General features: G+C 40.7%; 1 protein-coding gene across 3 annotated transcripts in view; it reads left to right on the top strand.

Moving 5' to 3' along the window:
- The window catches only part of slc4a3 (solute carrier family 4 member 3), a 102,160-nt gene that overhangs the window by 66,725 nt on the left and 17,824 nt on the right, over nt 1-17,611 (top strand). For all 3 annotated transcript variants that reach the window (XM_059562507.1, XM_059562509.1, XM_059562510.1), the window contains 3 exons: nt 4,402-4,544; nt 7,369-7,549; nt 8,250-8,385. In XM_059562507.1, the coding sequence (XP_059418490.1) occupies nt 4,402-4,544; nt 7,369-7,549; nt 8,250-8,385 (460 nt within the window). The remainder of the gene's footprint in view (nt 1-4,401; nt 4,545-7,368; nt 7,550-8,249; nt 8,386-17,611) is intronic.

Below are 17,611 nucleotides of genomic sequence, written 5' to 3' on the forward strand. Positions count from 1 at the left end.
AAGCTAATTAATGTCAAGCTGAGCCCTTGCAAACAGTTTGTTGATATGAAACATATCATGGCCTCCAGTGATGTGGCATGTTTGAGAGAACAGATTATGAAGTACCACTTCCCATCCTGTTGACACATACATGTGCTGCCAAACCTCTACACACACATGCATCTCAGGGAAGAGTCATATTACACAGTAACTTTATTCAGACATAAAAGGTTTGTTCTACTGCAATTAATTTAGACTTTTTTTTGTGTAAATTATAGTATATATATATATATATATATAAATATATATATATATATAGTCTTGTCTTTACCTTACACAGTAATTGTTTTTTGAATCTGATGTGTTGCAGACAGAAGATTCAATTCAATTCAATTTTCAATTCAAGTTTATTTGTATAGCGCTTTTTACGATACAAATCATTGCAAAGCAACTTTACAGAAAATTTTCTACAATATTTTGTAGTAGCTTATCAGTGTTGACTATCAATTTATATGCATATGGCAGAAATTTTCGGAAAAATCAATTAGAGATGTAGTCAAACAGATGATAAACATTATTAACAGCAATTATTATATGATGCAATCACACTTGTAGGAATATTTGTTAGTTCTGTATGTTGTTTCAGGGTTAGCATCATATGAGGTCCTCTGAGAGTCAGCATCATCTCTTCTCAGATGTTCTGCTTCCAGACTGGAGCTTGTGGAAATCCTAGTTACCATGGGATGTAAATCCTATGGCAAAACATAGAAACAAAATAGAGACATAATTAGCATAGCTGCTTTTCCAACAAAGTAAAATTAATTAGTTTAACCCAAGCTAAAGAATAAGAATGCGCATTTGATCAAATACAACTGCAGTCCCAAATTATGAGATGCATTATTTGAATGCTTGGCGAAAGCTTGGGTTTTTAATCTAGATTTAAACAGAGAGAGTGTGTCTGAACCCCGAACATTATCAAGAAGGCTATTCCAGAGTTTGGGAGCCAAATGCGAAAAAGCTCTACCTCCTTTAGAGGACTTTGCTATACTAGGAACTACCAAAAGTCCAGCGTTTTGTGACCTTAGGGAGCGTGATGGATTGTAGCGTGGTAGAAGGCTAGTTAGGTACGCAGGAGCTAAACCATTTAGGGCCTTATAGGTAAGTAATGATAATTTGTAACTGATACGGAACTTAATAGGTAGCCAGTGCAGAGACTGTAAAATTGGGGTAATATGATCATATTTTTTTTTGACCTGGTAAGGACTCTAGCTGCTACTTTTTGGACTACCTGTAGCTTATTTATTGAAGATGCAGGACAACCACCTAGAAGTGCATTACAATAGTCCAGTCTAGAGGTCATGAATGCATGAACTAGCTTTTCTGCATCAGAAACAGGTAACATGTTCCGTAACTTGGCAATGTTTCTAAGCTGGAAGAATGCTATATTTGTAATATGGGAAATATGGTTTTCAAAAGACAAGTTGATGTCTAATATAACACCCAGATTTTTTTTGTCATTTTAATGTCATTTTAATATTTGCATTGTTCATCTTTCTTATATCTGCCATGGGCTAAATCAATCATCAATTGAGAATATTGAATAGTTGAGTTAAAAGTTAATGTTGACTGACTTCCAAATTATGACACAAAGACTAGATAAAATTGTTCCAAAAGAAGCCAGATTAAGATCATTGTCTTTTTTTTTTTTCAAACTTGAATGTGCCTCATTCGTTGTTATTGCATGGAAAAAAGCAACCAGTACATTATCCATTCTCTTTTTGTGTTTTACAGAAGAAAGAAAGTCATGCAGGTTTTAAGCATGAGTAAATAATAACCAAATGTTACTTTTTTGGAGAAACTGTTTCTTATATGAAACACAATGGGTCTGATACATTCAAGTTACAGTCAGTGTTTAAACACTGATTTTCGTTAATAAACATTTACATTTATCCATTTAGCTGACGCTTTTATTCAAAGCGACTTACAATTGTTATATATGTCAGAGGTCGCACTCCTCTGGAGCAACTAGGGGTTAAGTGTCTTGCTCAGGGACACATTGGTGTCTCACAGTGGATTCGAACCCGGTCTCTCACACCAAAGACGTGTGTCTTATCCACTGCGCCAACAATAAACATACTTAAAAAATAAAAACAGTAAAGCCCTCAGGCGTGATGCTTTTGTCTTTGTGTAGACTTTTTACTAGTGAGTTTCCCTCGGGGTCTTTGTCTTTGGTTCTCTCTACAGTCCCTCAAGGAAATGTCTGTGTGAAGAGCAGACAGACAGTCTAGCAGAGATCAGTTTACATCTTATCTCTCAGTCTTGCTTGTCTTGTTTCTTTTCAGCTACATACACACACTGTCATAAAATTTTTATTTGAAGTAAAAATATATATATATACATATTTGGGTTAATGACAAAGGAAAAATCTTTAAAAAATAAAAGGGTTAAAGTTTTTAGTAATGTGATCATTGTTTTTATATTAGTTTCATTTTTTTTCTCAAGAAATCCTCACAAAATATCAATTGGTATAACCACCAAGTGATCAATTCCTGGGGCTGTGTTTGTTTTGCTCTGAAAGAGAAGATTTTAAAGCTTTTCTGTAGGTAGAATTACTTTCTCTCTGTGCAATACGAAATACCTTTTAGTTTTGTTTTCGTTCAGCTGTGCTCCATTTTTCGGGCTGCACTCTTTAGGGCGTGAGTGTGCTCATTATAACATGGTGTGTTATATAATAATATTAAAATAAAATTGAGTTTAATTTAATTTAATATTTTTATTTTAAATAAAATGAAAAATTCTGTATCTTTGTATTTTGTAGACAGAATTGTTCAAATATTAACATTTGAAAATATTTTTTTTCCATTGCATTCAATGTATTCCTCTGTCACTGAACCATTCTGAGAGAATGTTTGGAGGTGTCCCAATGTTCAATAGGTAAAGCTAACAAAGTAAGGGAGGACAGATCGAATGCTTGAATTGAGATTTAAAGTCAACACTTTTGTGCATTAAATACGTTTGCGGCCTGAGTTGGGTTCGTCCTGTGATGTTTTGATGAAAACTTGATTGTTTTGGTCTCCTCTAGGATTTTTGCTGTCTTGCCATGAAAAGCACAACCAGAGTACAGCCAAAAGGCACGCCCACCATATTGTTAGCGCTCTACCCCTGGGAAACAGCCGAGCACCAGTATGTGCACTTCAAAATTATGGAGAGCCTTGTTTTTACGTGGGGGTGGGTTGGGGGAAATGGATGCATGACCAACGCTAGGAGAGAAAGGGTAGTTTGTTTACCGAACATCCCCGGGCTACTGGGACAACACAAACCAGCTGAGGCCTTGGGCGTCCTGGAAGGCCTCAACCCTTGGAGAGCCCCGGCCTTTTACTTGGCACTCAGAACAGCTGGAAAGAGGGTTTCACATAATACACCCCTTCATTTATCCCAAATTCAATAAAAATCTTGGTTTGTGGGCTAACATGATACAATATTAAATCACAGCAATTTTTCTGGAAAGGCCTAGCATCCAAAATATGCCTCTGAGTTGTGCTCAGCTGAGAAGGCCGCTGATTCTCTTGTTTTTCTAGGCCCACTTTTAATCTCAATCACACAACTGTATGCAATTTCATTGCTACACTGAGTAAAAGCTATGTGAACCCTTGGATTTACCATGTGCTTCTGTATAAATTGATCATGTAGACCATTTACTTCAAAATCGACTGATGAATATCAAGGCTTATGGAAATTTCTTAACACTCTTCAGCCTTATCCAAGTTCTTAATGTTCTGTAATGTTTTACAGTACTTAAATCAAAGTCTCTTTTTCCAGGCATGGATCAGGCAATGCTTTTTGCAAATAGAAAAGAATAAATAAAAAATACATTTTTTGAGTGTGTTTTTATAATGCATTACAGCTCTGTCCATTACCTCCAGTCTGGTCACTATGGAACTCAGTAGCTATGCCAAGTTTTCCTTTATTATTATTAATATTATTATTTTTACTTATTAAACAGGCAACACAATTTAGTAATGATGCCTTACTAAAGAAGTTTTACCCTCATCTCTGCACCAAAAATAATGTACAGCACTTTACATATACTATCATATTACATTTGATTTCTAACTTAATTTAACTGAATTATGGGATATGCTTAGCCTCGAATAGTGTCATATACAAACCTGCTGTGAATATTTACACAGTATGTTAAAAAAGATGTGAAAACGTATGTTTGTGTATTGTTTGTTAAAGCATACTGTGTCTGTGTTTTGTTCTGACTTGGTTGCAAATTTTATGATCAGTATATGCACAAAACCATGGTAAATTCAAGGGTTCATTTATTTTTTTCCCCTCTGCATCTGTAGCTGCTCTTACAAAACTGACAGTTCTTTTTATTGTATTTACCTAACCTTTTCTTTTTATTTTTTATTTAAGGTCACCGTTTTGAGGACAATCCTGGGGTTAGGCGTCACCTCGTCAAGAAATCATCACGCTGTCAAGTACCACGAACCAGCAATAGCTCACCTCCTCTGTCCAGCCTGAAGATTAGGAAGAGGATGGACAAGAAAACTCATGAGGTGAGAGCTGAGCTTCCTAAACCGCACAGAGAAAAGAAAAATGAGACCTAGTTTCATACAGCCAGACGTACAGTGTGCTCCACATTATAACTTATTCTCGCTCACTTAGACAAAAGACTGTCTGGCTAAAATGTAACTGACCAAACGTAGTTTGTTTTGTTTTTACATGTCATTTATGAGCAGATTTTGATAATAAAACAGTGTGGAAAAATTAATATTAAAATAATAGCGTGGCAGACTGTCACAATGATGTAGTAATTGTGTTTTTACAAGTGTTTCTGTAGCTCAATTGGTAGAGCATTGCGCTATCAAGTGCAAGGTTGGGGGTTCGATTCCCCGGGAACACATGATAGGTAAAAATTTATAGCCTGAATGAACTGTAAGTCGCTTTGGATAAAAGCATCTGTTAAATGCATAAATTAAAAAAATTATAATAAAATTTAGTAACTAGCCGAAAACGTGTATTGATTTTGAGATTCTTGATCCTAAAGAGGAAGCTGTAAGTAAAGTCTCTGTCCTCCCCAGACTGACACTGATACTGATAATGAGGTAGTGTTAATTGAGACAATCGATGTGGAGGAGCAGGAGAGACCCTCGATTCAGTGATCTTTCCTTTGCTGATATCTGTTGATCCGTTTCATCCAGTGGGCTTCAATAAATGGGTGAAAGCATTGCCTCTAAATCAGCTGGATTAATTGCATAAGGTTCTTAGTCAGTCAACACCGGAGTCTGTGCTATTCGTGTGGCTCTGACTCAACCAGTGTGAGGAGAATTAGTCTCACTGAATTTCAGGGCTCATCTATGTGCGTAAAATATGTGACAAAGTCACCCATAGAGCGAATCAGTGAATGCTTTTCAAGCACCTTGGTTCCAGAAGCATTTTTTCCCCCTTTATGGGTATTTTAAGAGTTTCTTCAGTAAATGATTCTTCAACTAAAACAATCAGCAGAGATGAATCAACATAAATTTATGATTCAGAGAAAAAGCTATTTAGATAAAGATAAATGGCAGATAAATTTTCTTTAGATAAAGAAAAGGTAAAAATCTACTCTCCCATTGCAAATTTTAATTACAATATAAAATGATTTATTTATATTAAATTATTATTGTTATTATTATTGTATCTTTTAATATTTTGAATGATCTTTTATTTTTGTATTTTCATTTTCATTTTTGCTATTTGTATTATTTATTGTTTTTTTTTCTTTCTTTTTTTTAATCATTTTTTATATATATTTGACCCTGGACCAAAAATCTTAATTGCAGGTTTTAAAATAAATAAGCTTTCCATTGATGCATAGTTTTTTTTAGGATCAGACAATATTTGGCCGAGATACAACTATTTGAAAATCTGGTATCTGAAGGTGCAAAAAAAAAAAAAAAAAAAATTCTAATTCTAAAGAAGTTGTCCAAATGAATTCTTAGCAATGCATTTTCCTAATCTGTGCTAAAACACTAGTCACATTTAAATCTAGACTCAAAACCCATCTGTTTAGCTGTGCATTTATTGAATGAGCACAGTGTAACCGAACCGATTGCACTATATTTTACGTATTCACTGCATTTTATGCAAAATAATTTTCTATTTTTAACTTTTTTAAATTCATTTTAAATAAGTACATTTTTAATAATTTTCAGAGTTTTAAAATTGGTTATTTTTATTTTTGTTTAATTATTTCTTCATGACTATTTTACTTTCTTTTATGTTAAGCACTTTGAATTACCATTGTGTACGAAATGTGCTATATAAATAAACTTGCCTTGCCTTGCCTCTAAACAAAAATTTAGTTTTGATATATTTACGCTAAGAAAAATAAATAAAAGAAATATCTATAATTTTGGCCCATACAATGTTTTTTTGGCTATTGCTACAAATATACCCCAGCAACTTGTGATCCAGGGTCACACACACACACACACACACACACACACACACACACACACACACATAAACACATATAATTTAGCCTTAATTTGCTTTAATTCATTGTAGTTTATAATTGTACTATGTTAACTTACAAATATTTTGTTTAATTTAGTTGCTTTTTGTCAAGTTTAAGATGAAATGTTACATTTTCTATTTATATTTTGGTTTATTTCAGCTTTATTTCAATCAACAAAAATTTTTTTTTAGCTTACAAAAACGATGCTGATTTGCTTAGTCACAAGTGTAAAATAACAGATATCTCTGAATATATTTATAGTTTTTATTGCTAAATGCTTAATCATATACAGAGATATAAGTAGTTGGTGAGTGAAGGGAGACTGATTCGATTAAGTCATTTGCAATGCTTCATGGGAGTAAAGGATTTGTGCTAGTTTCCATGGTAACTTCTCTGATTGGTTGTCATATTTTTAGGATTGTTGGTTGCATAGCTCTCAACACTGAGAATTTGGTAATGAAACCTTCATAAAACTTTTGTTTTATGAAACTGAAGTGGATTGAAACTCGCTGACTTGTGGCTTCAGCAGAAGCATAAATCATCACCGTAACAACCTCGGTGCTCACGGTAGGTCTGTCTTGAAAGGTTTTCAGTCATTTTGATAGATCATTTTGACAGATCATTTTGACCTGTGTTTTTACTTTAGAATGGAAAATGCTAAAAAGAAAGAAGATTTATGATATCGCTGTCATACTTTGTTTGCAAAATATACGTCTCCCCTTCCAAACAGAGCAGTACTTGTTTGCCTATTTCCTAGAAATTAGCTCCCGGGGAGCATTTCCACGATGGCCATCAAGTTTAATGAATTGCCTCGAAGTAACTTCAGTTAGGATTCATTAAAAGTTCTTTATGATGTGCATTTGACACTGTGTTCTCTGTAGGTCTTTGTGGAGCTCAATGAGCTAATAGTGGATAAGAACCAGGAGATGCGCTGGAAAGAGACGGCACGTTGGATCAAGTTTGAGGAAGACGTGGAGGAGGAGACAGAACGCTGGGGTAAACCACATGTGGCCTCGCTGTCCTTCCGTAGCCTGCTGGAGCTCCGCAGGACCATCACACATGGTAAGAGTCGACCTCTCTGCCAGCCCAATCAGAGCCTGTGATCCTGGTCCAATCCTAACATCCACGCGCTTGACAAACCAGTGCCGTATAACTGACACAATTCAACTGGGCACTTGAAATAGATAAATAAATGAAACCCTCTTGGGCATAACCACTTTTTGACCATGAAAAATTGATGATTTTCATTGCAATGATAACAAGGTAAACAGTGCATTAGATTTGAAAAAGCATGATAGAAATATTCAGTCCAAACACATCAGTCAGAATGTTTTGGTAAGTTTCAGTTCCTGTGGTTGTGGAGCTAACATGACAACCCTGACAAACGACATCTTTCATGGACGGCCGTGATAGACTAGTTTAATAGTATATGCCATGATAAAGTTGTTTTTGTTGAACATTTGATTGAAAATGGTTTACACATTGTACAACTATGTGGTGCAATGCTTATGTAATAATATGATGAATTTACAAATGCAAGCTACTTTGATTATTTTTTCCTTTTATTTATAACTTGAAGGACCAAATAGTTATTTATATAACCAGAAGATTATTCGTAACAAATGAAGGAATAAGTCTGGTATCAGTGCAAAAACAGCTTCACATTATGTAACACTTCAGTTAAAATATAAAGAATTGGAACACTATACCACTATATATCGCATATATGCCAATATCACAAACACGATGTTCTGTTACCCAGGTGCCATAATGCTAGATCTGGATCAAACCACACTTCCTGGCATCGCCCACTTGCTGGTGGAAACCATGATAATCTCAGACCAGATCAGAGCCGAAGACCGAGCCAATGTGCTGCGAGCCCTGCTGCTCAAACACAGGTTAGTGGAGGTCAAAAATCAATACTCCAAACAAAGACCATATAGATCTTCTCTGCTGTGGGCCTTGATGCCAATGTCATTTGTCACACCTGCCTGAATTGATTTCCTGCTAAATGAAGTGGTGTGATTATATAACAAATAGACTTCATATGAAACCATACCAGGCCAATGGCCACTGGAGTTTTTAATGATATGTTGCTATTGCAGCTGCAAAGACATCAGGTATTGGTTACATCAAAGAGTGTTTAAAGAAAAGTTCACGAGAGCATTGTTTATTCATTGTTTACCCATGTTGTATCAGCCTCTAAATATTTTCTTTCTTGTGTTCAACACAAAAGGAGGTGTTGAGCAGAATGTCTGGGGTGCTCTTTGCCATGCAAATGATTTGTTTTTTCTCTGAAAGGCACCATAAAACTAATCCAAATTTCCATAGCACTCAATTTTCAGATTGCTATATTAAAATTAATATGAGTGAGATTTGAGGGGAGTCTTATTATTATTATTATTCATTATTGTGGTCAACTTCTACATGACAACTTATTATGGTTTAGCTATCATATGATTTCAGAAGCAAGGATGGTGCACAAGTTACATGGCCTGTGTTTGCGCTTTTTTGGAGATTGGCCACATAATGTAAATTGCCATGCATTCAACATATTCATTTTGTTTTCTCATGTAAAAACATATGGCATCGTTATATGCCCCCGGTAAGGTCTCCCAACGCAAACAGGTCCTAGGTGACGGGTCAGACTAATAGTGGTTCAATAGCCCTTTTAATGGAAAATGTAAAAACAAGGACCGTGGAGACAGAATATTAGTGGAGACAGGCCCGGGGTGGGGGCTCGAACAACCTGATCTCTGGACACGGAAACTGGTCTTAGGGACATGGAATGTCACCTCACTGGCTGGGAAGGAGCCTGAGCTTGTGCGGGAGGTTGAGAGGTACCAACTGGAGATAGTCGGGCTCACCTTCATGCACAGCTTGGGTTCTGGAACCACCCCCCTTGAGAGAGGCTGGACTCTCTACTACTCTGGAGTTGCCCGCGGCGAGAGGTGGCGGGCTGGTGTGGGGTTTTTTATGTTGCTTATGTTCAAGCATAAGGGTGTCCATCAGTGCCTGTGGCACCAGGACACCCTAGGCAGGAGGTCAATGATTGACTTTGTGGTTGTTTCCTCTGACATCCGGCAATATGTCTTGGACAAGTCAAGTCAAGTCACCTTTATTTATATAGTGCTTTAAACAAAATACATTGCGTCAAAGCAACTGAACAACATTCATTAGGAAAACAGTGTGTCAATAATGCAAAATGACAGTTAAAGGCAGTTCATCATTAAATTCACGACACTCGGGTATAGAGAGGGGTGGAGCTGTCAACTGACTATAATTTGGCCTCAAAGAGATTCTGGCAAACCGTACGTCGCCTCAGGAAGGGGAAGCAGTGCCCTGCCAACACTGTTTACAGTGGAGGTGGGCAACTGTTGACCTCAACTGGGGATTGAATGTTGGATGGTGGAAGGAATACTTTGAGGATCTCCTCAACCCCACCGACATGCCTTCCGTTGAGGAAGCAGAGGATGAGGGCTCAGAGGTGGACTTGTCCATCACCCAAGCTGAAGTCACCAAGGTAGTTAAGAAGCTTCTTGGTGGTAAGGCACCAGGGGTGGATGAGATCCACCCTGAGTACCTCAAGTCCCTGGATGTTGTGAGGCTGTCTTGGCTGACACGTCTCTGCAGCATCGCGTGGCGGTCGGGTACAGTGCCTCTGGAATGGCTTACCGGGGTGGTGGTCCCTCTTTCCAAAAAAGGGGACCGAAGGGTGTGTTCCAACTAAGAGGGATCACACTCCTCAGCCTTCCTGGTAAATCTATGCCAGGGTACTGGAGAAAAGAATTCGACCGATAGTCGAACCTTGGATTCAGGAGGAACAATGCGGTTTTCGTCCCGGTCATGGAAAACTGGACTATATATATATATATTCATACAGTGATGTATTCTGAAAATGTATTCTGCTAGGATAAATTAAATCAAAAGAGACTATAAAGACATTTATAATGTTACAAAATTTCTATTTCAAATAAATCCTGTTCTTTTTAACTTTCTATTCATCAAAAAAATGCATCACACTTTCCATTGAAATTTTTCAACACGTTTCTGAAGCAAATCAGCATATTAGAATGATTTCTGCAGAATCAGACTCTGAAGACTGAAGTAAAGGCTGCTAAAACATGACTGCTCCAGTCTTTTGAACAGTGTGTATAATGCATTTGCAAACACATTTATACTTTTTTGTTAGGTTTGGCTTGAATGTTATTCTTGGGACCGCTGTATATGTCTTGGGACCGCTGTATGAGTTTTTAACATTTATTCATGTTCCTAGGCTAAAACTAACAAACTCCTTAAATTTTTTACTTACTGTATATATATATAAAGGATAACAATTTTAGGCATCTCTTTTTTCATAGACTGCAAATAAAAGTTTTAAATACAGCTAGGTCAGCTAGAGGGATTCACTGTGCCAGGCTATAAAACATACACACAGTTAAATATGATGAAGTAAAAAAAAAAAAAGATCCCTACAGCATTTCCCATCATCTCTGATGCAGTTGTTAATGGAAAAACCTGTCAAATTAGTCACAAAAAATGTCTTTGTAATGTAGAAAAAAATTACACCAAGGTGCTCTAAGTTGAGTCATTAATTACTCAAGTTCTTGGAATCGTGTTCAAACATAATTCAGTGTCACACCTTGTCTCTTTATTTTCGTCAAGTTTGGCTAGAGCATAACAAGATCTCAAATGAAGCTTAATGAATGTGTTGAAGTCAACCGCTGGACACTGCTGCGGTAACGTGTGTAACAAAGCTCGGCAGTCACTCTTTATTCTTCACTTTTTTCAGGATGCATAGAAGCACCCAAACCAAAATTAGTCTTTTGTGAAAACAATAAAGGCATGTATTAATTCATTGGACTCCCTCTGCGGTCGATTTTTAGAATTTGTATTCTGTTTAAATATTCCCTGATGTTATCTAGACAAATGTTGCTTTTCTGTTGTCTTTAGCATATTTTACTGATTGCCTTGGCATGTGTTTCTTTGAGTGAATAGGGAATGTGGTTTGGGTTTCCAGTTTGGATTCCGATATCCTGACATGTTGGGTTTTGTGTTTACTTTGCAAATATTTCAAGCAAAGATTGAAAACAGCCTTTTTGGACATTAATAAGCAAGGAAATTAATGTACCCATGGAGCTAGATAAACAGGAGAGAAGGGATATTTGTCTCACAGAGAACAAATAGACTCGAATAGCTTGACAGATTAAAGAAGTCATAACATCAAATTTTGTTACTTATTCACCTTCTTGTCATATGATCCATATTAACTCATGTTCTCATTATAAATAGAGGATGAGGATGAATTAATAATAAGAATATTCATTTTTGACTAAACTACTAAACTACTGTTGCAAAAATAAGGACTTTCATTATCACCCCCACCCCCAAACCTGAAAACATGTTAACATCCATAAAACAAGATACATTTACTTGAGTAGAAAAATAAATGAGAACATGTCTTGATGTTAATTAATTTCTCAGCCCATTAGCAAACTTTTTTTTCTTCTTCACACTATTACATTTATCTTGTTTTAAGGATGTTGGCAGACAAAAGTACTGAAAAAAATAAAATAAAATAAATAAATAAATATATATATATACGTGTATTTGTTTCGGTACAGGGCTTTCGGTACTGTGCACGTGTGTACCGAATGCAATATTTTGTTTGCGGAACATGGGTAAATTTTCTTGTTTCCAAACGAACATATTAAAACATTAATAAATACACAAAAAACAGTAATATTGTGAAATATTATTACAACTATAGTTTTCTATTTGAATATACTTTAAAAAAATAATTTATTCCTGTGATGCAAAGCTGAATTTTCAGCATCATTACTCCAGCCTTCAGTGTCACATGTAACATCCAGTCTATCACATGATCATTTAGAAATCATTCTAATATTGTGATTTATTATGAGTGTTGGAAACAGTTTTGCTGTCTAATATATTTGATGAATAAAAGGTTAAAAAGAACGTCTCGGGTTACGACTGTAACCCTTGTTCCCCGAGAAGGGGAACGAGAACTGGGTCGAACGACATTTTGGGGGAAGCCCCTCAGCGTAGCGCCTCTGAAGTACGAATGAAACTGAGCCAATCTTGATTGGTGTTGCGTCATGACGTAATGTGAGACGGCATACGCGGAAGCTATAAAAAGGACACCGGCACACAACAGAGATAGATTATGTGATGAAGGAAGCGCTCCCAGGCAGGGGGAGGTGTGGCGACGAGACGCAGTTCTCGTTCCCCTTCTCGGGGAACAAGGGTTACAGTCGTAACCCGAGACGTTCCCCTTCGAGGGAACATCGAACTGCGTCGAACGACACTTTGGGGGAACGAGTACCCACTATGCCACAACGAGCCCTGCCTGTCCTAGTGTGAAGCTGTGCACAGGCACACTTAGGACGAGAGCACAAGGGTGCCAGGAGTCGATGGAATGTCCAGGCTGTAAAATCTAATAAAAGTGTGAGGGGTGGCCCATCCTGCTGCATTGCAGACCTCCTGGATGGGGGCCCCTGAGAGGAGGGCTCTAGAGGACGCCATGCCTCTAGTAGAATGAGCCCTCACGGCCAGAGGTGAAGGCAAATTGCGCACCTGGTAGGCCATAGATATAGCTTGGACAATCCAGTTGCTAATGTTCTGTTTGGAAGCAGGAAGCCCCTTCTTGGGCGACCCAAAACAGACTAACAACTGGTCTGACTTCCGCCATGAGGAGGACCTCTGGATATATATTTTCAAAGCTCTGACAGGGCAGAGCAAGTGAAGTCTCTCCTCATCCACCGTCACGTGAGGTGGAGGATGAAAAGCCTGCAGAACCGTAGGCCGTGCCACATTAGACGGCACCTTGGGCAAATAGCCTGGCCTAGGAAGTAGGATGGCCCTGATGTCGCCTGGAGCAAACTCCAGGCACCCATGAGATATAGAGAGCGCCTGGAGATCTCCTACCCTCCTCAGAGAAGTAATGGCCAATAAGAAAGCCACCTTAAGGGAAAGGTCCTAGGCCTCAGCCGACTCCAGCGGTTCGAAGGGGTCCTCAACCAACCCTCCGAGAACCACCGCTAGGTCCCAAGTGGGAACCCTGGTACGAGCCGCAGGTCTCATCCTCCAAGCCCCATGGAGGAAACGTACGACCAACGGCTGTCTCCCCAGAGGCCCATCACTCAGAGGAGCGTGGAAAGCCGAAATGGCAGCCACGTATACCTTGAGAGTGGACGGGGTAAGACCAACTGAGAAGCGATCTTGGAGGATCTCCAGCACTGAAGCCACCGGGCAGTTAACTGGGTCCACCTCCCGCTCTCTGCACCAAACGGTGAAAACATTCCATTTTAGGCCGTACAATTTCCTCGTGGAGGGAGCTCGAGAGTTGAGTATGTACTCCTGCTGACAGGCCGGCTTCTCGGTACTGTGCCCCCTCAGGGGCCAGACCCATAGTTTCCATAGTTCGGGCCGAGGGTGAAGAATTGAGCCCTCTGCCTGTGACAGCAGGTCCCTCCTGATGGGAAGCTCCCACGGAGGGCCGTCCAGGAGTAATATTATGTCTGAGAACCATACTCGGGCCGGCCACAATGGGGCTACCAATAATAAACTGATGCCGTTGCGACGAACCCTCTCTAGAACTCCCGGGAGCAGAGCGATCGGGGGAAAGGCATACAGACGCAGCCTCGGCCACGTGTGTACCATGGCATCCAACCCCAGTGGGGCTGGATGTGTGAGAGAGAACCACAGTGGACAGTGAGTCGTCTCTCGAGACGCGAATAAATCCACTTCCACTGGGCCGAACCTCTGACATATGGACTCCACCACCTCGGGATGGAGTCTCCATTCCCTGGGCCTCAGCCCCTGCCTCGACAGGATGTCTGCTCCCTGATTCTGATTCCCTGGGATGTATGTTGCTCTGTGAGACAACAATTTCCCCTGGGACCACAATAGGATCCGATGCGCCAGTCTGCATAGAGGGCGAGACCTCAGACCCCCTTGATGGTTTATTTAGGCAACCACAGACATATTGTCCGTCCTCACAACGATGTGATGACCCTTGAGATCCGGCAGGAAGCTCCTCAGAGCTCGGAACACCGCCAACATTTCCAGGCAGTTTATATGCCAGGAGGAATGATGGTCCTGCCATGGACCTCTCGAAAAGCGGCCGTCCATGACCGCGCCCCAGCCCGTGAGGGAGGCGTCCGTCGAAACGGTTTTCCGGCGACATGACGCTCCCAACACGGGACCTTGGGACAGAAACCAAGCTTTCTTCCACATAGATAGGGAACGAAGGCATCTGCGCGCGACCCTGATCATGCGAAATGGGTTTCCCCTCGGTGAGAACCCCTTGGTTTTCAACCACCACTGCAAGGGCCTCATGTGCAGGAGACCGAATGGAAAGATATTGGATGCTGCTGCCATGAGACCTAACACTCTCTGGAAATGTTTTACAGTGATGGCCTGGCCTAGCTTTATCCTGGTCACCGTGGCCAGGATGGACTCGATCCGTGCAGGAGACAATTGTGCCCGCATCGAGACCGAATCCCACACCACTCCCAGGAACGTGGTTCTCTGGGCTGGTGCCAACACGCTCTTTTTCGTGTTGAGTCTCAATCCCAGGCTCTGGATGTGGGCAAGGACAACATCTCGATGCCGAACTGCCAGCTCTTGTGACTGGGCTAGAATCAGCCAGTCGTCGATATAATTGAGAACCCTGAGACCCTGAAGCCTCAGTGGTGCTAGAGCTGCATCCATACATTTTGTAAATGTGCGAGGGGAGAGAGCTAGGCAAAACGGAAGAACCCGATATTGGTACGTCTCGCCCCCGAAGGCGAACCTCAGGAACTTCCTGTGAGACGGAAGGATGGAAATGTGGAAGTATGCGTCCTTCAGATCTATCGTGACAAACCAATCCTCGGATTGAATTTGGTTCACGATGATGGGAATAGTGAGCATCTTGAACCTGAACCTCCTCAGAGACCGATTCAAGTGCCTGAGATCTATTATTGGACGCAACCCCCCATCCTTCTTGGGAACTAAGAAGTAGCGGCTGTAGAGCCCGGACTCCCTGTCTGGAGGAGGAATACGTTCTATAGCCTCGTGTGAAGACCGACGAGTGTAAAGACAATCGACTCTACCTGCGCGACTCCATCGAGCAAGGACACCGACAGGGCACTGGAGTATTGCTTTTTTTCCTCTTTCTTCACTTTTTGTATACCTTGTTCTCAAATATCTTACATTTGTAGTCACTATGTGCTTTCAGATCTCTACTATCACTACTAACACTCGGAGAGCACGCTTTGTACGTTGCAGGAAGGCCTGTCTGACAAACCTACGGCCTGTCCCTCTGACCTCTACTACTACGCTCTCTATTCCAGTTGGTCTCTGGAACTGCCAGTCTGCAGTTAACAAAGCAGACTTCATTTCTTCTCTTGCTACTCATTCCGGTCTCAACCTCATGGCACTGACAGAGACTTGGATCAAACCTGAAGATACTGCCACCCCTACAGCCCTCTCCACTAATTTCACTTGTTCCCACACTCCTCGTAGCACTGGGAGGGGTGGAGGGACAGGTCTCCTTATATCAAAAGAATGGAAATTTGATCTTCAGCCATCACCTACAGGTACTGGTTCATTTGAATCACATGCCATTACTGTAACCCACCCTGTTAAAATCCACTTTGTGGTCATTTATCATCCCCCAGGTCCATTGGGAAACTTCTTGGAGGAGTTGGATGTGCTGCTATCAAACTTTCCGGAAGATGGTACTCCTCTGGTACTGCTTGGTGACTTCAACATCCACCTAGATAAACCCCAGGCTGCTGACTTCAAAACTCTGATCTCCTCATTTGATCTCAAGCTAGGGTCTACTACAGCGACTCACAAATCAGGCAACCAACTGGACCTCATCTACACGCGCTGTTGCTCTGTGGACAATTCTTCAGTTGCTCCACTGCACACCTCAGACCACTTCCTCATTACTGCTAACCTAGCACTAACTGAAGTGCCTCACACTCCAACGCAGGTCACCTTTCGACGGAACCTACGCTCACTCTCTCCATCTCGCCTATCTTCTGTGGTTTCATCCTCGCTTCCTGCACTCTCTCAGTTCTCTGCTCTGGACACGAACAGCGCTACGGACACTCTTTGCTCCACTTTAACATCTTGCTTGGACAACTTTTGCCCACTGTTGTCTAGACCAGCACGCACTGCCCCATCTGCCCCCTGGCTGTCTGAGGTTCTCCGTGAACATCGCTCTAAACTCAGGGCTGCAGAGAGGAAATGGCAGAAATCAAGAAACTCTACAGACCTCAGTGTGTATCAGACTCTCCTCTCTTCCTTCTCTGCAAATGTCTTCACGGCTAAAACATCCTACTACCACAACAAAATTAACAGCTGTTTTGAAGCTCGGACACTCTTCAAGACTTTCTCTTCTCTTCTTAATCCGCCGCCACCACCTCCTCCATCGACTCTTATAGCGGACCACTTTGCCGTTTTCTTCACCAATAAGACAAGATCCATCAGTGACCAATTCTCCACACCGCAGACTGAGGACAACTTCACAATGACCGACGCACACTCTTTCTCCTCCTTCTCCCCACTCTCAAAGATGGACGTTGCGAAACTTTTCCTGTCCAATCATCCTACTACTTGTCCACTTGATCCGATCCCCACTCACCTCCTTCATGCGATCTCTTCTTCAGTCATACCTTCGCTTACTCACGTTATCAACTCCTCTCTTCACTCTGGAACATTTCCCTCAGCATTCAAGCAGGCTCGGGTAAGCCCACTGCTCAAGAAACCATCTCTAAATCCAGCGCTTCTTGAAAACTACAGACCGGTATCCCTTCTTCCATTCATTGCAAAGACACTTGAGCGAGCTGTGTTCAACCAGTTTTCTATGTTCCTTGTACAGAACAACCTCCTGGACAGCAACCAATCTGGCTTCAAAAGTGGCCACTCAACTGAGATTGCTCTGCTCTCGGTTACTGAAGCCCTGCGACTAGAAATAGCAGCTTCAAAATCCTCGGTACTCATCTTACTGGACCTTTCTGCTGCTTTTGACACTGTTAATCACCAGATTCTCCTGTCCACCCTCAGAAAGATGGGCATCTCTGGAACAGCACTCCTGTGGGTTAAGTC

The sequence above is a fragment of the Carassius carassius genome, chromosome 11, assembly GCF_963082965.1.
Source record: "Carassius carassius chromosome 11, fCarCar2.1, whole genome shotgun sequence".
NCBI classification, from domain to species: domain Eukaryota; kingdom Metazoa; phylum Chordata; class Actinopteri; order Cypriniformes; family Cyprinidae; genus Carassius; species Carassius carassius.